General features: G+C 32.9%; 2 protein-coding genes across 3 annotated transcripts; one reads left to right on the top strand and one right to left on the bottom strand.

Annotated features, from left to right (window-relative positions):
- Positions 1-1,404: 1,404 nt before the first annotated feature.
- Positions 1,405-21,935, bottom strand: LOC129796166 (sprouty-related, EVH1 domain-containing protein 1). 2 transcript variants are annotated; one of them, XM_055837937.1, is made up of 6 exons: positions 21,595-21,935; positions 14,259-14,436; positions 13,942-14,110; positions 11,195-11,350; positions 10,798-11,116; positions 1,405-4,752 (listed from the first exon to the last, which is right to left on the bottom strand). In XM_055837937.1, the coding sequence occupies exons 1-6, from the start codon at positions 21,609-21,611 to the stop codon at positions 4,425-4,427; spliced, it is 1,167 nt and encodes a 388-aa protein (XP_055693912.1). In that variant the 5' UTR covers positions 21,612-21,935; the 3' UTR covers positions 1,405-4,424. The 2 variants fall into 2 exon arrangements, with proteins under 2 accessions (XP_055693912.1, XP_055693913.1); XM_055837938.1 differs by having other exon boundaries at positions 11,195-11,281; positions 21,595-21,924.
- Positions 5,215-6,654, top strand: LOC129796171 (putative nuclease HARBI1). The gene is made up of 3 exons (XM_055837946.1): positions 5,215-5,405; positions 5,473-5,986; positions 6,064-6,654. Exons 1-3 carry the CDS (start codon positions 5,347-5,349, stop codon positions 6,598-6,600), a joined length of 1,110 nt encoding a protein of 369 aa, XP_055693921.1. The 5' UTR covers positions 5,215-5,346; the 3' UTR covers positions 6,601-6,654.
- Positions 21,936-24,176: the final 2,241 nt, after the last annotated feature.

Below are 24,176 nucleotides of genomic sequence, written 5' to 3'. Positions count from 1 at the left end.
AAAGGAGTTTATTCAGGCCAGTATGAAATATGATCCTCTATCGCAGAACAATTTTAACCCATTCCATCTTGTAGAGGATCAAAAAACATTGAAGAATCGCGAGAGAAGCTCCCCAAAATCCACTGGGATCACATCGAAAAGTGCAAATAAAAATTGCAAAAAAATTCAAATATTGCGACGCCATTTGACGTTTTTTTCCCTATAAAAAATGTTTGAAAACTTTTTTGTAGACTTGTCGCTCATTTTCCGTGGAGTTTTTTCTAGTCAAAATAATTATTTATTTTTTCGTTTCTGGAGTGATTTCTACATCTGAATCAGGTGATCCACAGCGAAATGAAGCTGAGGGAGGTTGATAGAACCAGCCCCTTGCAAATCAAAACAAATCTTTTTACATTTTTTTGGGCCTCTTCGGCAGTGAGAATTTTAGCAAATCTGACCGAGTTGAATCCCATCCAGTGCAATATACCTAATTCAGATGTATGAAATCAATATAGTAGTCAGTGTCCGGAAACATTCGACGGAGTCATCAAGCAAATCATGACCAGCACGGAAGACATTTCTGATATTGCTCCTGAAAGTCTCCTTCTGAGATTGGAACACTGAGCAAGTCCACAAAATCTTCATCACCGTCTTCCCATTCATCTTTCCCAAGAGCAATGACTTCCTGGAGCTGACAAAAGTGATTCTCAACTTTCATTTTGCCTCTCAGAGATCTTCCCATGAGGTTTTGCTGTAGAAATTGGGACTTCCGGAAGCGAAAGATTTGCTCCGACGCATTGAAATTGAATCAATGGGCAGTGAACAGAGATTCTATGCCCTCCTCCTTGTTGCATCCGCTCTCGAGAAGACTGCAATGTCAAGAAAGACATCCGGAAGTCTCATGAAATATTCACAGCAATAAACTCGTAATGAGTTTGTTCTCAGTGTTTTGAGAGTATCATTAGATGCACAGACTTCCACGGAGCAGAAGATTTCACAGATTCAGATGTAGAAATCACTCCAGAAACGAAAAAATAAATAATTATTTTGACTAGAAAAAACTCCACGGAAAATGAGCGACAAGTCTACAAAAAAGTTTTCAAACATTTTTTATAGGGAAAAAAACGTCAAATGGCGTCGCAATATTTGAATTTTTTTGCAATTTTTATTTGCACTTTTCGATGTGATCCCAGTGGATTTTGGGGAGCTTCTCTCGCGATTCTTCAATGTTTTTTGATCCTCTACAAGATGGAATGGGTTAAAATTGTTCTGCGATAGAGGATCATCTTTCATACTGGCCTGAATAAACTCCTTTCTCTTTACTTTGTTTTAAGTTTATATGTTCACACGAAGTATACAATTAGAATCCTTTCAAACAAGAACAAAATCAATTTTTTCTTCTCAAATTAAAAGAAAAAACAACAATAATCTTCCCAAATAGTTTTTCATTTATTTTACACATTTATTACAATCTAATAAATATTTTATCCATCTGGTTTTTTTTAATATATAATACGTAATACATTACAATGAATGAATGATGAAAGTAAAAGTCACGATTTTCCAATAATTTCCTTCATCTTTTCCACTGAATTGTAATTTTTTTCTTTCTCTCCAACGTCCTTTTATCGTTTCAAACCACTTCCTTTTTTAGTATAAAAAATTCGATAAGTTTTTTTTTTAAATTAGAAAAATGAGATTTTGCAATAAAACGTGTATTTGATATTTTTTTTGCAGAATAACAAAAAGGATAAAAATGCATAATTTATTAATGAAATTTAACTAGTCAAACTGTGCGCTCTTTTCAAAGTTAATCATTTCAATTTTTCCCCTCTAAAATATCTTCCCCAATTTATCCATCACGAAATTTCCCTCACTTGGCTTCGTAGTTTAAAGCTAATTAAAATAGAAAAAATAGCATTCCTTTGCAATTGAAATATTCTCTCTTTTCTTTTTCATTCAATTAATCTAAAGATTCCTTTTTTGGCGAATTTTATCCACCTAATTGGATCAAAAAGAGATTTCTTTTTTTTCTTTTAATTTTTTGTGGCGCTTTGTGAAATTTTTCCCTTAAAATAAATTAATGAAAATTTATTTTTTTAAGAATTAAAAAAAATATTGCTACAAACTGGCTAAAATTTTAATTAAAGAAAAAAATTGGCATTGATCTTTACATTTTGTATATAAATTTCTCTTTTCACTTCTTTCATCTTTACATTTTTTTCTTTTCTCACTTTGTTTTTTTTTTGATTAATATTATGTAGATAATACATACTTATTTTCTCAATAATTTACATATTTTTTTGTAATATTCATATGACCTATAATTTCTCTTCTTTTCAATATAATTATTCTTAAATAATTTATCATAAATATTTCCTTTTCTCAGATATTTTTTTCTTCATTTATATTTTTTTTACCTTATCTTAGTGATTATTTTTCATGCATTCTTCCATATATTTCTTTTTCTTTTCATTACAATATATTATTTATTTAATTTTCTTTTGTATATAAATGTATGATAAAATAATTTAATGATAATCTTACAATTTTCTTTTATTTCATTTATTCTTTGTTTATTTAAAAAAAAACAGATTTCCATCATCCCTGAGCCCTAAAATATTCATTTAAAAATATTTTTAGAGATGATCAAATGTGTTTTTTTGTCGCTTTTCATCTTCTTTGTTTTTTTTCAACGTAATTTTTTCAATTTTGAATAACAAAAAAATCTTACATTTATTCTTTTAATTTTTCTTCCATAAATTTTGCTTATAAAATAAGCAAGATGGTGTCAAATTTTTTGTAGGTATAAAGTTCAAAATATTCGAGATGTTTTTCTTTTCATTTGAGAATTTTTTCTCATTTTTAGGGTACATGTTCTCTTGGTTAAAGAGGAAATATAAAGGGCAAAAATGTTTTATTTTCGAGATTCTTCGCTTTTTTGTCATTTTATAACTTTTTTGAATACTTTAAAAATATTTTTTAAAGGTTTTTGAATATTTTAGAATATTTCTAAACATTTTTATTTAAACAATAATTACGAATTTTAATCAATTTTCAATATTTTAAAAAAATCAAACTAACTAACTAAATAGAACTAGATCAACTGAAGACAAATAAAAGAATTTTTAAAAAAAAATTAATTTTCCAAAATTAAGTTCAGGTTTTTATATTTTTTTTTCATGAATAATTTTTCTTGGCTTTTTTTTTTAGAAAATAGTCAAGAGAAACAAATTTAAAAAAAATCCTTTCAGTATGAAATCTCTGTTTTCATAAATAAAAATTAAACTTTAAAAATACTTTCTAAAAAAGAATTAAAAGAACGTAAAATTACTTTTGGATATTAAAAAGAAAAGTATGAAAACCTTTAAATAATTATATTCGGAATACTTGAAAATATCTGACAAATATTCTAAATGTTAGAAGATTCTAAATATTTCAAAAATATTCAAAATATCTGGAAAAATATTTAAAAATATTCAAAAACATTCAATACTTTAGACGAATATTATTTTTTAAATATTTTCACTTTGAATCGTCGTCTCTGATATTGATAACATTGTTTCATTGATAACAATGAAAAAAAAGAACTCTTTCGTCCCTTTATTTTCCCCCATTTTAGCTATTTTCCTTCAAAATTAAAAAAAAATGTCTTTAAACACACCATTTAGTAGATTTGAAAAAAAAAAATCATCAATTTTGGGTTAAAATGTAATTTATTTTTTAAATGAGCCCCTAGAGAAAATTCTGGGAAATAAGTGTGGCCACATTCCTTTCCAAGCGAGATTTTTCTTTTCAAAGAAATTTTTTTCCTAAAACTATTTGCAAAATGTCACTTGAAAGGTAATTTCCGTGGAATTTTCTCTTTTTTTTTTTACAAAATACCCAACATTGAGGATTTTTTTCTCTTTATAATTGATTTTTTTTCTTTGAAAGTTTTATTTTTCTTTCTCAGAGAAAAAAACATTTTTTTTCTTTCTGTTATTTTATCATTGAGACATAAGAAGACATTTATATATATTTAGTTTAAATATATTTTCCTTTCCTTCCATTTCATTTAATTTTTATTTATTTTTTAATTTGTTTTTATGTCTCTGCAATGGTTTTTTTATTATTCCAAGTTGTCTGCATTTTTCTTTTAAATATTCTTTGGAAAGAATAGGAAAGTAAGGAATGTTGTGGTAGTTTTAATTTGAATCTCTTACCTTTCTCTGCCTGCAGTTCTTTTGCAGTTTTTTTTTTCCGTGGAAGGAGTAAAAGGTGGAGTTGATCAACACCAAGAAAACTCCCTCCATGAAATCTTTGTTTTAAATCCAATTCTGTGTCTCATCGGCAAATCTCACATGCCTGGGTGCGCGGGTGCCCAGGGAAATTGTCTGATACTGATTGTAGCACTGCTGTCTGTCACTGTCCGGAAGTTGTTTGGCCTGGAGTGTGTCCCACCGTCAGTCCTGTGGTCTGTGCTTCCCACCGCAGACGCCACAGGACATCCCAAGCCAGTGGCAGGCGCGCAAGGGTGGATAGCACCACAGGCAGGGTACAAGGAGTGACAGCAGAGCCAGGCCGAGCCAGCGTTTGGTGCATCCGGAATCATTGACACATTCACACGGATGGGCTGGCATGTCCCCCTCTGGATCACTCATGCAGTGATACAGCATCCCACGGGCACACACCATCCCCGACATATTATCCAAACCCACGCGAAAGCAATCTGGTGCATATTCGCACGCTCCTTTGCGATTCCATTCTTCCGTATAGAACTCCTGGCAATACCTGAAGAACAATTCAAAAGGATTTTTTTTTTTATTATTTTAATAGTTCCATTGACGTAGGTAGAAATCTATTCAATGGGGGTGTTTTGAGAGTTTTTTTCTTGTTAAATTTAAAGGACGTTCAATATGCATTAAAATGAATCACTTAAGGGGGGGGTCTCTTTTGAGAGATGGTGAAATTAAGGGAGCAATTTTGGACAAAATAAAAGACAAAATATTTTGAAAATACAAAATATTTTGACATTAAATATAATTTTGCACAAAATATTTTTCTAAAACTTTTGTCAATCTCTCCACAAAAGAAATTTTTGCAATTTTAGGTACAATAAAAGGTGAAATATTTTGAAAAACTGAAAAATTTTGACGTTTAATGCAATTTTAGACAAAACACAAAAGATTTTTTGTGTCAATCTTTTGACAATCTTGTGAGAATGTCTCCACAAAAGAATTTTATAGAAGAATTGTAATTTTGCACAAAATATTTTGCACATTATACAAGAAATATTTTGTATTTTATAAGCATCTCGTCGAGGTGCTTTTGTAAAATCAAAATCTTTTGTCACCTTTAGTTCAAGTTCATCCGCCGGAGAGAGCAATGGACAACAGTGCAATTTTGGTGTTGATTATAAAGCTGATTCAACAAGAACAGTTTGTGTAATTACAAATTTAGACAATTTTAAAAACACAATTCTTATTTATTATTCTGATTATTCTTTTACAGAAGTGCGAATAGGGAGGTGTTAAGACACTTGAGAAACTCATGTGATCCTTTTGCTGTGTCGGATGAAATTTTTATGGGAAAGTTTCGTCTTTCCCCGGCGGCAGTTTGTGAGTTGATTACTAAACTCCAGCCCCATGATCAGGATTATGGATCGGAAATTTCTTTCCCAATTCAAGTACTTGCTGCGCTCAATTTTTTTGCAAAAGGCAGTTTTCAAACAGAAGTTGGGCTAAACAACGCAATAAATATTAGTCAACCAATGGTATCTATTTATGTGAAAAAGATATCATCTATGATAGTTTCACATATGAGTGACTATATTAAATTTCCTCGGTCCAATGAAGAATTGGCTGAACTGAAAGCCGGATTCCAGCATAAGCATGGTCTTCCCAATATCCTCGGGATTATAGATGGAACGCACATTAGAATAATTGCCCCTAAGAAAACGGACCCATATCGTCATCCTCGTCACTACAGAAACCGTAAAATGTTTTATAGTATTAATGTAGAAGTGGTAAGTTCTTACTATCTCTCGTAATGTCTACGCATATCAAATTTTGATTTCTTTTTTTTTCTTTTTCTTAATGACAGATATGCGATTCAGAACTTCGATTTCTCTCAGTAAATGCTAGATTTCCTGGGGCATGCCACGATAGTGGTATTTGGATGACATCCCGTGTTCGAGATTTTTTGCAAGAGAAATGGTTAGAAGGCAACCAACAAATGCACCTCTTAGGTGATGCAGGGTACCCCAGCGAACCATGGTTACTAACGCCATACAGAAACGTAAATACAAATATACAGAGGTACTACAACAAAATGCAAGTAGAGACACGGAAAAACATAGAAAGATCATTTGGGATAATGAAAAACACTTTTAAGTGTATTGACAGCAGCCGTCGGTTGAACTATGAACCGAAATCAGCAGCACGCATTATAAACTCTTGTTTCATATTGTACAACTACATGAAATACAATGACATCCCTCTATTGGAAAACGATCCTAATCGTCACATTGAAGTGGGCAATGATGCGATAATAAATCAACGGATGATCACAGAAAGAGGACATGAAGTACGTGACCAATACGCTCAAAATCTTTACTCGCAATGGAACATAAGGGAATAAAAGAAAACAAAGAACTAGTAGATGGGATCAAAGCAAGAATTAAAAAAACTAGAATAGGAAGTTCAAAATTTATTCAAGAAAAAAGCAGTCATTTTTCACTATAAACTTACTAAATTTCATTCTTAGAAAAAAAAGAGAAAATATTGCATTATTTCATATAAACAGATAATAGAAACTTCTTAGTGGTACATTTTAACATCTCTATTTTTTGTGAAAAAAAAATTGTGAATTATGAGTTGCAATAAAGCTGATGAATACGGACAAATGTACTTTTTATTTCTGAGCTGATTTTGAGAGAGTTTCAGCAATTACTCCAACATGTTGAGCAAAATCCTTCAGCGCTTGTGTCTTTTCCTTTTCAATTTTGATTTTTTGCTCCTCTCTCTCTTTCTTTTGTTGCTCACGAACTTCCTTATCTTCCTTTTGCTCCTTTATGAGATTTATAAGTTCGAAAATCTCATCTCCTCTGTTCCTGCGCCTCTTGGGGGGATGAGAAGGTCCCCCCATAGCTTCATCGAAATCATCTCTGATTGCCTGAGGAACATTCATTGGTGGTGTGGGTGGTGAGTGATCATCGGCCCCTAGACCATCCAATACAGCGACTTCTTCGTCACCATGTACCCTTATTTTCCCAATCACTGCAAGAGCCCTCTCTTTAAGGGGTTTCAGTGATTTACCCCCACTATGCTTTTTCTCATAAACAAGATGGTATCCCCAACTTCGCATTGCCTTTTGCCAATCTTCCAACGTCTTCTCTGGTCCATACTTATTTAGCTGTAGGACCAGCTCTTTCCACTATGCAGCATAATTCGCGTTTCTGTTATCGAGAATTACAGGGCATTTCTCTGCAAAATCTATGTAAATCTCCAATTGCTTGTCTGTTGTTTTTTTCGCTTTCTGGCGTGTAGAAGGTGTAGAAGAGTCCCTTTGAGTGGATTGGTGAGAGGAGAGTGTCGAGCAAATTTCTGCCAAAAGAACCACTTATTACATAAAATAATATTTTTTTCCAATATAGAACTTCATCCTTACCATCATAATCCATTTTCGTCCTTCGTCCAGGCTATCGAATGTTGGAATGACGAAAATGACGTCCGGCCCGATAAATGTAAAAAGAAGAAGAATGAAATCTTTCGTCGCACAATCGGAGATACACATAACCACAAAAGTTAGCGTTTTCTTCTTTTTTTCTCTGAAAAAACTCTCCATTCTACAAAAAAAGGAAATACAAAATGTGTCAAAAGTCTCCAAAAATATATTTTGTGCAAAATTGCTCGCATTAAAATTTCTTTTGTACCTCTACAAAAGACAAAATATATTTTATTTTGTCCAAAATTGCTCCCTAAATGTTTTGTTTTTTCTTGGGGATTTTCTTTAACTTGATTTTCAAATGTTGACCACATTTAAAGACTTATTATTGAAGTGTAAGAAAATCACTTTTCACCATCTTATGTGCGACACCGTCTTAAGATTTTCCTCAAAACACAAAAGTAGGTTTTTATCAGGTTCTCAGGATCTACCGGATGGATTTTGATGGGATAAAAAGTAAATGAAAGAGGAAGAATTAGCGAAGAATGTACCGGAAAAGAATTTTGAATTTCGACTCAGAAGCTGAGAATAGTAGACAAATATTCTAATTGACTTTTCTCAACTTCTGAACCGTAATTCAAAAATTTGTTCCGGTACATTCTTCGCTAATCCTTCCTCTTTCATTTGTTTTTTACCCCATCAAAATCCATCCAGTAGATCCTAAGAAAAACCTACTTTTGTGTTTTAGAGCAGTTCTGTGGAAAAGTAGGAAAATCACAAGATGGCGACGCACTTAAGATGACGAAAAGTGATTTTCTTACACTTCAATAATTAGGTTACAAATGAGTAAATTTTAACAGCTTTCTCAAGAGATCCCCCTTAACACACTGACGACGGGTAAAATACTTCCCAAAGGTTTTTTACGCGACATGTAACAATTAGTCACTGGCGTCCAGAAATGTTACCCGGTGGGACCATAGCGTGCTTATGTTCTTCGCACGTTATCAGAAAATATTTATATTTGAGAGAATACTCACTTAAGTGAAACACAAATATTTTTTTAATATAAAATAATCGAAAACAAAACAATAAAAAAAGAATAATATTCAAATTAAAATACAATTTAAATTTCAAAAATCTTTCTTTAAAAGTCGAATTTTGTGATGATTTTGAAATTACGGCTGTTGCATTCAAATTATGATTTATTAATTCTAACGTTTAACGCTGTATTTTTAATAATCAAAGGGTGTTTATCTGAACGAAATTCTTCAAATTTTTCATTAATATTCGGATTATTTCTTAAGAAGATTCGAATTATTCATGAAGAACTTTCAAACTGTTCATAAAAATTCTGATTTTTCTTCAAGAATATTCGTAGTCTTTGTCAAAATTCGGATTATTTGTCAACAGTGGTTATTCGTAAAGTTTCGGACGATTCCCTAAAATACTCCAAATATTATAAATATTTCTTACACTTGACGGAAGCTTTAGTATTTAACATATAATTTTTAGGATTTGACGATTTTTCTAACGTTTGACTTTCTTTTTTTTAAGCTTTAGACATTTCCTTTTTTAGTTTTTAACAAATATTTTAATATTTGACATGATTTTTAATGTTAGACTGTCTTTTTGTTTGTTTCACGTTCTTTATCTAACCTTCTCAAATGTATTTTTAACGTTTAATGTTGGTGTTCTAACGTTTAACGTATCTTTTATAATATTTGACGAAGAGAATAGAAAAAAAAGTTTCATTACTCTTTGCAAACTTGTAAACTAGTGCTTAGGGATAACATTTGACGATTTTTATACGTTTAACTTTTTTTTTTTTGACTTCACATTTTTTCTAACGTTTGACGTTACAGTCATATTATTTTACGATGTTTTAGGGTGTGTGATAATTATTCTATAACATTTAATATAGGTATTTATTTATCTATCATTTGACGAGTATTTTAAAGTTAAATATACCTATATTTTTTTTTAACGTTTAACCTTTTTTTTCTTAACTTGATGTTTCTTTTCCATTGTTTAACCTGTTTTTTTTAAGTTTTATTTAATTTTCTTGCTCTAACATTTAACGTACTTTTTCTTGTTGCGTTTTTTAACGTTTACTGCATACTTTGACGTTTGTTGAATTTTTTGTAATATTTAACGTAAGTATATTTCATTTAATTGTTTAACATTCTTTATTAACGTTAGAATTTTTTTATTCCAGTTAATGATTTTTCAAACGTTTGATATTTTTAACTTCAAAATGTTTACTAACGTTACAAATTTCTTTTTTAGCGTCTGTTATGCCATTTTTTACGTTTGAGGCACATTCTGACGTCTGTCGGACCTTTAAAAATATTTGACGTTTATTCTTCCACACATTTGATATTTTTCGAAACGTTTGACATTTCTTTTCTAGCGTATAATATTTATTGTAAAATTCGATATTTTTTTATAATTTCAAAAATTTTATTAGTACTTTTAAATAAAAATAATAATTTTAAAAAAAACGTTAGGGGAGGGCGGGGCTAATAAAGTCACTTAAGGGTTTGGAAAATGCTTAAAATATCATATTTCCTAGTTAGATAGGACAAAATGATCTGAGAAAGAGTTGTAGGGCAGTAAATTTCCTAAAGAAATGAGCTAAACATTTCGCTTTATCCATTTGAGAAATATGATATTTTGAGCTTTTTCTAAACCCTTAAGTGACTTTTTTAACCCCGCTCTCCCTTAAATATAATTTATTAAAAAATATTATTAATATATATTTTATTTTTATTCTTGACGCCTTTGATTTTAACCCATTAGGGACCAAAGCTCACTTTTCTAAGTAATTTTGATGATTTTTATTGAAGTTACCTAGATAAAATTCTTTACAAATTCTAACGTACTTTTTAGATCCGATATGTTTCATAGATTCATATTCCATAAAGAATTAGACATGATCCTCTCCAGGACATCCGTTTTAGAGGTCAAAATAGGTTTTTTTCCAGAGGCTAAATAATATCTCGAGAACAACAAGTCCAAAAAAATATACAAAAATAGTTCTGAGACCTAGGAAACGAATCCTCTTTGACTATCTAAAAAAACATTAGCAAAATTACAAGGGGAGCTAGGGGCGAGAAGTAATTGGTTAATTGGAACTTTTTGTGAAAAAAAGTTTATTTGAATTTTACTCACCGACAGCGCAGTCTTGTTTTAACTGGCAGGACATCCTTGAGGGCAGACTGAGGTACCTCTAGAGCAGTCCTTTTTTTGAGGCTACACGTTGAGTCGCGCCTCGTGCTAATCACAGCACCAACATTGGGTTCATCCACAACGGGGTAATTGTATTCATGGACTGCCGTCAATTGGACGTAGGAATAGTTATCGCCGGGCATTATCCCACCCGGTGCCTCCTGATTATTGGAACTGGGATTTGGTGAGAGCTGCTCAAGTGGCGGTGGCGGTGGTGGAGGCTTCTCAGTCGATATGTAGTGAACATTTTGCTTTTCGCTCTCTGCAAAAAAATATATTCGTGGAACAATTCGACTTGTTTATTGCAAAAATCATTGCTGAGAGGAGAGAAGAAACTAACTTTGGCTTCCTTCGGAATTGGAATTGGAACGAGATTCCGATGGCTCCAAGGGTAGATCCAGCGTCATGAAGACATCATCTTCACCCACTGTTGAATCGTATTTATTTAAAAATGGTTTCCACGGTGATGATTTGTTCGTATCAGTTGTATCCAATCCTGCAATTCAATAAAAGACAAAACAAAAATCCTAATTACTCAAAGAAATCTCATTTTCTTCCATTAAAAATTCCCAAAAAACCAATGATTTGTTAAAGAAGTTCAACAATAAGAAAGTAAAAAAAATATATATATCTAGGGACTAGAAAATAATGCAGGAATTCTGCAAGAAAGAATAAGAATCTTGATAAGAATACAACGTGTAGGAGTGAAAAGGCAGGATTAACCATATAATGGAAACAAAGGGATAATTTGTGCGCATAGCTTAAGAAACAAAAAATTGTCTTTTATTTTCTCAATTTAGACTTACCATCGAAGAAAATATTTTTTGTCCAATATTTTTTGGGGGAATTTTTGAAGCAACCAAAGGTGGAAAAATAAGAGGAGAAAGAGAGCAGAAAACTACATTAGAGATTTTATTTTTTCAATTTCAATTTAAAAAGGTAATTCTATGCATTTTATTTAATCTATCATTTATTTACAATTTAAGGGATTTTTTTTTATTTACAAATGCAAAAAGTCTAGACTTTCTAAAATAAATAAAATTATATTTCTTCAATGTATTGCAAAAAAACTGAGAAGGAATTAAAGTGCTTTTTAGGGGGAATATAGATGCTTGCTTTTAGCTAGGCTACATAGGCAATTACAACGAATATTTAGGAACTACTTTAGTAATTTTTTTTTTAGTATAAAGGAGAATATTGTCGTAATATAATTTTTTTGCATGATCTTAGAATCAATCGAATCTATAAGTTTTTTTTTTCTTTCTTTCAATATCCACCTAAGTAAATGGAATAAGAATTAATAAAAAAAAAGTATTTTAAAAAAATTCTTTGGATTTGTCTATTTTTTGTAATATTCAACACTGTTTCGTCTTTAAGGGAATGTTCTGCGGAATAGAGCTAATCTTGGCATTTGAAATGATTGCAAATAAAATTTCTTTTTTTAAGTCTTTAAAAAAATATTCTCGGAATTTTCAACAAAAAAAAATAAACTAAAGTTTATTTTGAAAAAAAGAAGAAAATAAAGTTATTAACTTAAATTCGAAGATATCTGTTTTTATATGTGGAAAATTGAACAAAACAGACAGTTTTTTATTTTCTATTCGAAGCCTAAAATGTTTGATTTGTTTTTTTTATTTATTTTATTTTATTTTAATAAAAAATAAGAAACATTAAATACAGACTTTCACGCCATAACTTTTTAACAAATAGGGGAAGACGGGGTAATTTGGCCACTTTGGCAAAGTCATTAATGGGAATATCTCAAGTATGGTAAATGCTAGAAAATCCATTTCTCCACAGTTTATACTCCCCATAGAGATAATCAATCGTAAAAAGTTTGAGGAAAATCCGATCATTGGATTTTCTTTTGTTTAAGAAAAATCATTTTTTCACTTTTTCAAGTGCTTTTGGCATTTTGGAAATTCGTCATTTTCGAAAAATTTTTAACACTTAAAAATTAACTTTTAAGCCATTAAGGGTCATTGATCCATCATAAACACGATAGTGACATCCATTTTCCGATATCGCAAACAGATTTTCCTGTGGAAATGGTTTTATCCGGAAAATTGGAGTGGGGTAATTTGGCCACTTGAGTTTTTCCGGCACATTTTCCGACGCACATTTAAGATATTTATTGTGATTGTGCCTTTTAATGTTTTCTTACAGATTATAAGCAAAGTAGGATAAAAAATTTTATCTAAAAAAAGAAATTTACGATAATTTGAAAAATGGCCTTTTTTAGACTTTGCCCGTTTATGGTTCAGAAAATGTTAAAGTTTGAGACTCTGTTAAATATTTTTATCTGGCAAATTACTGGAAACGAATCTTAGATAAATATCCTATCTTCCAAAAAAATAATAAAAAAAATAAAATTTTTTTATTGTCCAAAAATTTTCATGTTTAATAATTTGTGCGCCAAAGTGTCCAAATTACCCGTGCTCGGGGTAATTTGGACACTAAGCTAAGGGTCCAGGAAAATGGAAAATTCACCCATTTCTCATCGAGATAGAGAAAAGTGTTATATGGGGAAGTTGTAGGCCGGAAAATTTCCTACAAAATAGGGCTATTTGATTTTCTTCATACTACCAAACTTGCTTGATATATCCCAAAAACCGCCAAAGTGGCCAAATTACCCCGTCCTCCCCTATAACAATTTTCTATTTTCAAAATTGAAGCTTTATGTTATTAGAATGCTATATTTTGCTTATAAATTTTTCTTTTTTTCTATATATTGTAAGTTGAAGACAGATCTGTGGGCCCTTGAAAAAATTTGTAAATATTTAATGAAATAAACATTTTATTTTTATTATGTTGTTGTTAGTATATGTAGTAAAATGGCAAAATGGATCAATTTCATTCCATTCCTATAATAACAAAAGGACAAAGTTTTTTTTTTATTTATTTGTGAGCTTTCTACAAGAGAACTTTCAAAAAGACAAAGCAACGAGTAAAAAAAAAGGTAAGTATGGGATATTTTTTTCAAAGGTAAACTAAAGGATGCAACTTGAGGAAAGGTTTATCTACTGATATCTATTTATTTTATTTTAAATTAAAAAATAAAGAAGAGAGTTTTTGATCAACTCTTACCGTCAATTAGGTCATCATACGCCCTAATGATGCCCTTGTCGAAAGCTCTCGCATCGGCGGCTGTTTGAAATGTGAGACCATTGCGTTGCTTCCCAGCTCGCCAGTGATGAAATGTTGGCATGACTTTGAAGTATTGCAGGTCCCTGTTGATGACACAGCTCAGGATGACCTAAAGGGGAAAAGTTTGGAGAGAAAAAAGGAGTTCGCAGAATTAGAATTCAATTAATCGTTGCAGTGAGGCATCAAGGGCAATAAATTTAAAAATATTGTGAGTTGGTGGAAAAATGCACCCACATGCACACATAAAATCAACTTACAGTTTGGTCGGAAATTCGCTGACCGTAAATGATGTATTCATGGCCACCAACTTCTGGCGGGAGGCGGGCGCGCTTCCTGATGGACACATATGCGAGCCCACCACTCGGCAGCGGTACCCAACCCTCTGTACTCTCATCCCTGGTCATCACCTGCGCACGTACTCTAACTAGGTAGTCACTGTGAAAATGAGTAAACATCACAATTTGTTACGAATGTTACATTTATAATATATCTCTCTCACATCGCAAAATGTGATTGCATATTTGCAGCCCTCGCTTGCCTTTTTAGTGCCTGCGGATGTTTTGCCAAAGCCACATTTAATTAAATAACTGCAACATCCTTATACCTTTCGTATTTGCCTACATTCCGCAAAAGGTCTCCGTGTGCAATTATAAAATATATGTGAAAATATATTTTTTATTGAAAAATATAATATCATTGCGAGATTGACGTAGTTGTAGGTACGTATGGAGAAGTTTAATAAAAAAATCTCAAATTGAGATGTTTATTATGGTTTATACGTAACGATGATAAAGGGTAAAAGGTTAAAAACAAATTGAAAATTTACCTGTTGTAAAATATTCAATTTTTCTTAGAGATAATAGAACCAATCTTTTGGAAAGTCAATCATAACGCGTCCAGTTATTAGAGTTGGTATACCACAACGCGGATGGGTCAGTCTATGCGTTGCAATTTAATTTGTGAGTAGAGGCAAAGTCGATTTTTTGTAAAATTTCGTAATTTGACAAATTAAAATTCTTATATCTTAAGTTCTATTAGACCTACAGAAATTTCTTGACTAGTTCTGGAAAGGTATTGAAATAAGCTATAATCTGATGTATATTTCGATACATTTCAAGGTCACCTCCAGAACACAAAATGGCGGATTTTTGTTCTACCAAAACAGTTTTTTGCACTTTTTGTCCTCAAGGAATGGTTCTAGAGGTTTCTGATGTTCCGGAAAGTTATAGAGTTTTGCAAAACCTTTAATTAGATACCAAATTGAGCAATATCGGATAAGCCGTTCAAGAGATATGGCTCTTAGAACTTTTCAAATTCAAGAAATTTTCAAATGGTTATATCTTCTAAACGGCGACATAGATTTTCTTCATTTTCGGACTGGTGAAAGATATTGAGTCAGGCTACAACATATCAAAATTTAAAGGAAATCTATAACAGATGTTCGGAGATATTGCCCCTTAAAGTTAGGCAATTTTTGTTTTTGTTTTTAGCGCCTCTTGCGGATGTTTTTTAAACTTGAAATGTTCTAGACAGTTGTAGGGCTTCGCAATACCTTTCATTTGATACCAAGATGGTCAAAATCGGTCAAGCCGTTCTCGAGATATATCGAAAAAACACTTTTTGCTTTAGGCCGCCATATTTGCTAAACCGCTTGACCGATTGTCAAGTATGAATTATTGATGAAAACATTTCACTGAGCTCTACAACATACTAAAATTTCAGACCTCTAGCTATAAGGGAAATGGTTGACAGTAGTTCAAAATGGCGGACGGCGGCCATCTTGGATTTTGAAAATGTGAAAAAATGAAATTTTACACCCACATTTCTATAGAAAACTTCAAACCAGAAGTCTCTATCTCTTGCCGTTCTCGAGATATAAGGCAAAGTTTTGGCCGGCCGGATCAAAAATTTTCCACCACCATTTTCGTAATGTGGGATGTCTAAAACGTGCTCATACCAAGTTTGAGCCCTATCTGAGATGGTCGGTTTTTCCGACGATTACAATACTTGGTATGCCACGATTGTGGTATACCAAGTAATAATTATATGAGAAGATTATGTAAAAATTTCAGGTTGATCCGTCCCCGAGAAAAGTTATTAACAAAAATGTTAAAGGTGGGAATTCAAAAATTGGTGTAACGGTCAATTCGTTTTTAGTTCTAATTTCCATGAATTTCTTTTTCCTACACAATACAAAAATAAACAAAAAATTTACAATTTAATAATCAATCTCAAAGCATAAGAATTAAAAATAAGAGTTTTGTGTTGCTAAAATACGAATATTTATGAAAAACTTCTTCCAAATTGACACAGGATGTTCTGAAAAATTCTCCCAAAATTTGAACTTTGAAACACTTTGAAAAACATTATAAAAATTCGAAAAATTCCATAAAAAAAATTTTTTTTGCTCGGAAATGGGAAAGACTCCATAGAATACTAAGAAGTCACTAAAATCTGATTTGTTCGAACAAATTCACGCAGTCTTTTTAGAAAGAAAAAAATATTTATTAGGCTGAAATTAAACAAAAAAAGCATAAAAAAATGAAGGGGGTCACGTTATTTTGGAAACTCGGGGACTTTCAAGAGCAATTTTCAAGCTAATTTTGAAACCAACAATTCGAAATAAAGGGGTAGATTCTAATAAAAATCTTTTCTTTTCGTTTCTAAAAACTTAAAAGTTTGTTTTTAGATTTTGACAGGTGGAGTCGATGTACTATCGTTCTATAAAAGAAGAAAAAAACAAGTTCGATGTTCCAGAAAACAGTCAGAAAGCCATTCAAAGATCCCTGAAAAATAAATTTTCTATTCAAAATCCGTTTAAAGAAATAAAATGTCAAAATCCAATAAAATTTTTCCTAATATACCAAAAATCTTTTAACTGACGAATTGTAAGGAAAGAAAAAAAGAAAAAGATTTATATATCAGAATCTATGTACCTCAAAATTCATATTTCTTTTGTAAAATTTAAAATTTATTTTTCACTTTTTTTTTTTAATTTTACATTTAATTTAAAAAAATTGAAGTTTGGAATAACATTTAGAAATTTCAATTTTAATTCCTTTCATGTAATTTTCATCCTAAAAACCATTTTTTGGGCTCTTAAGAAAATTCTAAATTCCTCAATGTGTTTGATGTTTTAGATTTAAACTTAAATTTCTTCTCTATTTTAGCAACATTGTAATTATAATAATTGAAATTAGGAAAATTATAAAATTCTTGGAAATTCTAGAACTTATTGAAGAAATCTAATTTTTTTTTGTACATATTATCATTTCTCTATGTATATAATTCTTTTTCTCTATTAAAAAAAAAACTCAACCAGTGAACTGACCAAGAATTATACGGTGTGAAATGAAAAAAAGCACCTAATGAAATAAAATTAAATAAATAAATAAAATAATAATTGAAAGATTGAAACTCTTCCAACGAATGATTTTCAGGATTTTCGTCATCACTTTTAGAACAAAATGAACTTTAAATAATAATTTCAACTACCCTTGAAAACCCACTGAAAAGCAATATGAAAGTTGTCTTCCATTCAGAAATTCCACTGAGGGACGCACACATACCTTCCTTTAGTTCTCAATAGATGCAATTTTAAAGGACAAAGTATGAAATTTTGCTGTGAAATGTTATTGAAATACAAAGTTAAACCACTCCGCTGTTAACACAAAAGATTGCCAAACCATCCTTGTATGTATGTTGGTTGCTAGAGCTACTAAAAATTAATTTTGAATTTCTTCCACCAACGCGCATCCATTTATATAATAAAATTAAACTATTCATAGACTTTTGCAGGGAATTTCTTTATTTTAATAAACTTTCATCAATAAAATTGTCATTGGATTTACCTGTTGTTTAACAAAAAGACATATGACGGGAAATTGAAGCATAATAATAATGACTAATTGAACTGTTTTTGTTTTATCAAATGTGAAAATTTTCATTCATAAGAAAATATTCGCATTCATTCCCCCATTTTCATTCATTCCCATCTTCCTCATTCATTGAGCAACACACCCCGTTCTCGGGATATATAAAATACATATACATAGAACTCCTGGGAGCGGGGAAATGATGTGAAATTGGGTCAATTGGGATGACTTCACAAACAACGGGAACGCAACATATACACATAGGGTATACACAACAACATTACTATGTGCGAGGAATCCTGGAAGAGAGACCGCGCATCTACGAGAGAGAGAGACTTTTTTTGGGGGAGCGAATTATCAATGAACTAACGAGAGCATTTATTGAATTTTCTTTGTATACACCGTGTTGAGAAGAGAGAGAGAGAGTAACTCTCACATTTGATTCTCATCTCAAATTGGCACACACCATCTAAGAAATGATTCCCCCCTGAAAGGTATATACCTACATAATATATATTTTATCTTTTTAGTTAGTATCGTGTCTCGATTGTATAAGACTTCCAAAGAAACAACCCCAATTTCCAAGCTTATCATAAGCGAAATTCCGTGGGAAGAATCCTATTTATCCATGGAAGTTCCAAGTTGTCTGTTAAAGCTTGTTCCTGAAACCTCCTTGATTTTATTATTTTCTTAGAATGATTTTAATAAAATATTTGCAAAGGATTGAAAACTTTTCAAAATATTCAAATGTGCTGGAGTCTCCCTTTATCCATCACAGTTAATATAACCTAATAGTGGAACCCTAAGTTATCATAATTCGATAAGGGATGATTTAGTCAAAAATCCCTAAGTTAGCAACAAAGCTTTAAATGCAATATTTAATTTTCTTTTCTGACGTTAAGGATTTTGATTTTCACGGCTTTTGGTGTTCGTCAGAGGAAATTCGCGCTCACCAAAGGAAAAAAGAGCAATTAAAACCAAAGCTTTCGACCCTAATAGCGGGTCTTCTTCAGTGGCCTTGTTTGTCGTTTCTTGGGGATTGTACTCCTCTCTCAATGCTCCACACACTCATTAGAGTTTTCAGCAGAATTTTCCTTTTAATTTGATTTTCTAATTTCCACTCTTTATTTGTACTTTCGTGTTTGGCGGATATTCCTTGTAAATGCAATTTTCAGACACATCTTTTATGACAATTATAGCTCGGTAAGAATTTTATGATTATTACTATCAAGACTATCAAGTTTCCTAGACCTAGATTTAGAGGTTTCGGCCATAAACTCTTGAGCCTGTCTCATTTTATAACTTTAACTTAATAGAAATTATGTCTTGATTAGGAACCGGATATTACTATCCCTTTTCAGGGAAGATTCTTCTTAAAGATTCTTGAAATAATGAATTATTAAAGATCTCAAAGATTATCCCAAATCTATCAAGCTAGAAGAATTGTTCTTAGATATTTTGAAGATAAGATTAGTTTTTTTTGTTGTAATTTCTATATATTTTTTGTTTTGAAAATGAAAGTTTTCATCTTTTTCGATTTTGAAACGTTTTTGTTATGATGACACGAATTTCTAACCTCAAACTTTGGGCTTAATTTTCTATTACATATAAAGAAAACGTTTTTACAGATTGCCTTTTGACAAACTTCTAATATTTGAAGTCGTTTATTGTTTACACAGTCTACACATAGGATGTAGAATTTATCAAGACAAGTTGGTTAGATTTTAGATCTATGGCTGTTTAAGAAAGTCGAATTAGGATCGATTACCAGTTTTGTCTTTCAAACAACAACAACACACATAGCTATTGGTCCCATTACTGGGGTTGGTTTCTCACACACACAAAGGCTTGATTTTTAATGACCGGCTGCCGACCTGACGTCAACCTCGGAGAGGCATTTTTTGTTGCATTGTGATTTTGTGTTAGGAATATTCCTCATTCATAAGTTTTTGTCACAAGCAATATAAGTTCAAGAGTTGCCTCTTGTTGTAATATTGCACTGGTGGAAACGAGTGAGGATATTCCTGACCGAATAAGATCTTTTTGTCATATCTGCATTACAGCCTATCGAACACCACCGAGTCTCAAACACGCCGACCCACCCAGGGACAGAGCAAACGGACACTGGGACCATCTGCTTTGCCACTACTAGTTTTGTCTTTCAAATGTTAAAAAGTTTAAACACCTACAAATGTCCCAGATCTGATCTTTTCTTTTTTAGAATCTTTGATCCTGTACCCTAATGACTTTTTCAATAAGTTTGTCTCATTTTCATCCTTTTATTAAAGTTTTCTTTTTTATAGTTTAAGAAAGTCTTCGGACATTCTTGCGGAAAGTTTCTTGAATTGGGAAACATTCTATACATGGACTGGACATCCCACAATTCTCTCTAAATGCTTTTGAGGGTAGGTGTACTACAAATACAGAGTTAATAGTTACTTTTGCATGAAAAAGTACATCTCACTGTGAGAAATATGTTACATTTTGTGTGTGTTGGCTCCTCTCTTCATGTCCACTTGTATACACATTAAAACCCACAAGAGTGTGTCACCCTATTCCTCTCTTATTGAGAGTTTCATTACGTTTTTTTTAATGTGTGCGAAAACGATGAATTGAGTAGGAAAATTCATTGATTGCACACTATTTGTACAATTCATCCACATATCTCTCTTCATTTCGCCTCTATGGGGAGTTCATTGAGAAAACTCTGGATATTTTTTTGCTTCAAATATGAACCATTGTTCCACTTTTTTTTGTAGAAAATTATGAGACTCCATGGAAAATATCAATGTTGTATGTGAAGCTGGAAATGTTGCTGCGGATTCTCATTGTGAGGGGATGTTGAGATGTGAGAAGTTTGAAAGAGGCAAATTCTGTGAGTGTCATGGCGCTGATGTCACTCCACTGGGTACACCGAATGTCTCTCATCATGTCAAAGCTTCTTCATTACATAGATGGATTTCTAGCTAATTGAATTCATTTCAATCGATTTGTTTTATAATGAAGTTTCTCGATGGTTGGTTTGGAAAATTAATTGGGAGTCAATTTGCGGTGGTGTCAATGGTATTTGGAAAATTATGCATTGCAAAATTATCCATCAAGGTCTGGTGTGCCTCTCATATTTCTCCCAAATTCTCTCATCCAAGTTCACTTTGCCATCTTCCATCTCATTCAAGCACACTGAGTATTCGCCCCATAAGCCACCCACTCGTATTTTCTCATCACTATACCATCTCCCTTGGCTCTCTGCCACTCTCATTCTCTCTTCTGCCCGACGACTTTTCTTCTACATTGAAGAGTCCCCCTTATACATATTTTTTTCTTTACAAGATAACTTCCAATAAATCCCCCCAAAATGAGGAGCTGCTATTTCTTTTTTTGAAAGAGATGCTTTCTTTTGTAAAAAGAAGTACCCAGACGGTACCCTCTAATGTGACCCAACACCTCACATCTCTGCCCTTTGCAACACATAAATATTCCGTAAAATTTTTCACCATCAAACCTTTTTCGGAGGATGCAGAGATGTAGAGAAAAGTCCAATAAGTAAAAGGAAAACTGCGATGATGTTCCTTGGAACAATGGGTGGGCTAGACCCATTAAACACACAAAATCTACCTATCAATGAATGGGCCAGGCAGGCAAGGCAAGGCAGGAACCCATTGAATGGGCTGAACACCACGACTCATTTTACACCCACAAGTTGCACATTAAAACTTACTCTTCATGTCCCGTCATGTTCTGATATACTGAATATCCTAATTTTCACTCCTTTCAACACTATTTTCACCATTTTTGTGGCAAAAAGACATCAGCCAACAACTTTTTTCTTCCTTCGACACCCGCGCAACGAGTTTGCATCACCACCGCTTGTCGAATGCGTCTGATCCTTCTCATTCGATGATGATTTTTATATACCCTTCTTACACAAATATTCAACATCGGGATATGGACTTTTTTTCCTTTTACTCCTCTCCTTCCTTCTCTACATTGTCCTGTACGCACGCTCCATAAACCCTCTACAATATATTCTTCTTCTTCTACCACACGTGACATTCTTTGACGGTACACCGCCATTATATGAAGTTTACTATGATGATTGACTTTTTTAAATTTATCAACTGATTTTCTTGTAGTCTCATAGTAGCGGGGATTTTTGTTTTCATTCTGTCTAAATGAGACCGTACGGTCGGCTCTTCCTCGAGGTTTCTGGAGTTGGAGTAACATCGAAGTATAAAAAAAAGAACTGCTTTATTTTGAAAATGCTTCGAATTATTATATCCCTGGTTTTTTGGGTGCAGCATCTTCCTTACCAGGTGCTTTTCCGGGCATCTCATTATGGTGGCTTTAACATCTGATCCGTGATTCAGTGATCTTTTGAAATCCTTGACATTCTCAATATGGAGGTCACTCCAACATTAGCAAGGAGGAGTGCAAATCCGGCAAAAAACCCAAAATTTTGCACTAGAATCCCATATTCATGTGAAATATCGCCAGGCTCTTCGGTCCTGGGTCGTCTTTTCTTCGAAGTTTCTGGACCTCATGTCCTTTTTTGCCACCCCCATTTTATGACACACTTGAATTTTCTGCCACATTTCACCTCAATCTTCATCAAATATCATACGTGGACACTTGGACTGACCTCTGAAGGAAGAATCACAGCTCGTAAGTGAAACTTACCTTCAGTTGATTCTGACGGAATTAGATGTTTTTGGTGTTGTAGGATTAATCCTTCCGATTGCGTCAGCCAAGGGACGGTAGGTCAACCCAAACGCATCCTTTCAATTTTAGGGGCCAGAGCTTTCGACGCTACTGTACGTCTTCCTCAGTGGTCAATTGTGTCTTTGTTTGGGAATCGTCGAACGTCTTAATTTTGTGATGCCTCGGTGGTGTAGTGAGTTAAAACACAACACCACGCCATTCCCGGCCGAGGTTGCGGGTTCGATTCCCGCTGCGGCTTGCCGTTCTGGCCCGTGTTTCCTTCTTTCCTTCTTTTCCATCTCCTCTACAAAATTTATCCTTCCTAATTTTGAGGCAACTGTGCCTTTCTGAAAGTTCTGGAGTCTGATTGAGCCATAATTGGCGAAAAATTCTGTGGTTTGATGGCCACCTTCTGCACCCCCTCGGTGACATCTGGCTGGGAATGAGGAGCTGCTTCCCAATGTGTCTGTGCTGGCTAATGCCGATCTGTTGTGTCTACGCTAACTGTCCCCAAAAGGGGGAGGATCTGATCGACTGGAGGAGTAATCAACGCGGATGCCATCACTGATAAGGACGACATCTGCATTCTGCAATCCCCAGCACCAAACAAGTCAACGGACTTCGGTGTTGTGTATATCTTCCAATACCAATAATTGTAAACAAATAGAATTTGATTGTAATTAGGTAGTGGAATGAATAAATGAATTTGAATTTTTTTTTTGATCCTGTGGATTTTCATGTAAGGGAATCCTCTTTTTTCTTTGATTTTCTTTCACTGTACTTAAACTGACTTTTCTTTGGCAATTATCTGAGGCACAACTGAAACTTACCAGTATATTCCCTTTTCTCCTTAATCTGTACCATGCTGCTATATATAGTTTACCGTTATATTTTACTTTACATTTATATTTATATGCTTTATATGTATTTTTTTTACTGTGGATAGTCAAGTAGTAGGTGGGCGACCTGGCTTGCTGTGTTTTTCGTTTGAGTGCAGCATCCTCCTCACTAGGTAGTTTTCTAGGCGCCTCCAGAGAGTAGAGTAGAGTTACCTCCATATTATCATAATCTGAAAACAGGAAGCACTTCTCCGATAATTTTGTGTTGAACCTGGCGTAAGACAGTTTTATTTGCTTTTCCGGTCGTCGCCAGGGGTAGAAAATTTCGTCCAAAATGAAAGACGTACTTCCCAAAGCTTTCAACCCTTATTCGGGCCTTCCTCAGTGGCTGAACTTTGATGAATTTCTCCGATAATGTTTTTCCCATTCTTCTAACAATAATGAGGAGAAATATTAGCCGAGATTATACAATCAAGGCTCCTAGACGTATATGGCCAAGGAAGAAATTCCCATCAAGTCTTCAAATGCCGTCCAAGAGCGAGCCAAAAGGCACAATGCAAAAAATGAATGCGATAGAAGATCTACCTGAATTTCGAAAGAAAATTGAGGCGCGAGGCTAAAATGACAAAACTAACAAGTAAGATAAAGCAAAATTTTGATTTTACTATTTTGAATAGTTTGCCGTAAAGTAGATTACCGATGGTCTTGGTCTTGATTTTTAAAAAAGTGTCGAACTTCTATTGAATTGAAGCCTACACTTTAA

The sequence above is a fragment of the Lutzomyia longipalpis genome, chromosome 4, assembly GCF_024334085.1.
Source record: "Lutzomyia longipalpis isolate SR_M1_2022 chromosome 4, ASM2433408v1".
Classification (NCBI taxonomy): domain Eukaryota; kingdom Metazoa; phylum Arthropoda; class Insecta; order Diptera; family Psychodidae; genus Lutzomyia; species Lutzomyia longipalpis.
This window is presented reverse-complemented; position numbering and strand designations above follow the sequence as displayed.

Excerpts from the sequence above, each read along its gene's own strand:
- LOC129796171 (XM_055837946.1), top strand. The coding sequence starts at position 5,347 with ATGGACAACAGTGCAATTTTGGTGTTGATTATAAAGCTGATTCAACAA. Across the intron at positions 5,406-5,472 it reads ATTCAACAAGAACAGTTTGT|AAGTGCGAATAGGGAGGTGT; the intron begins GTAATTACAAAT and ends ATTCTTTTACAG. Across the intron at positions 5,987-6,063 it reads ATAGTATTAATGTAGAAGTG|ATATGCGATTCAGAACTTCG; the intron begins GTAAGTTCTTAC and ends TCTTAATGACAG.
- LOC129796166 (XM_055837937.1), bottom strand. Across the intron at positions 14,111-14,258 it reads AGCGAATTTCCGACCAAACT|GTCATCCTGAGCTGTGTCAT; the intron begins GTAAGTTGATTT and ends TTTCCCCTTTAG. Across the intron at positions 4,753-10,797 it reads AAAACAAGACTGCGCTGTCG|GTATTGCCAGGAGTTCTATA; the intron begins GTGAGTAAAATT and ends ATTGTTCTTCAG.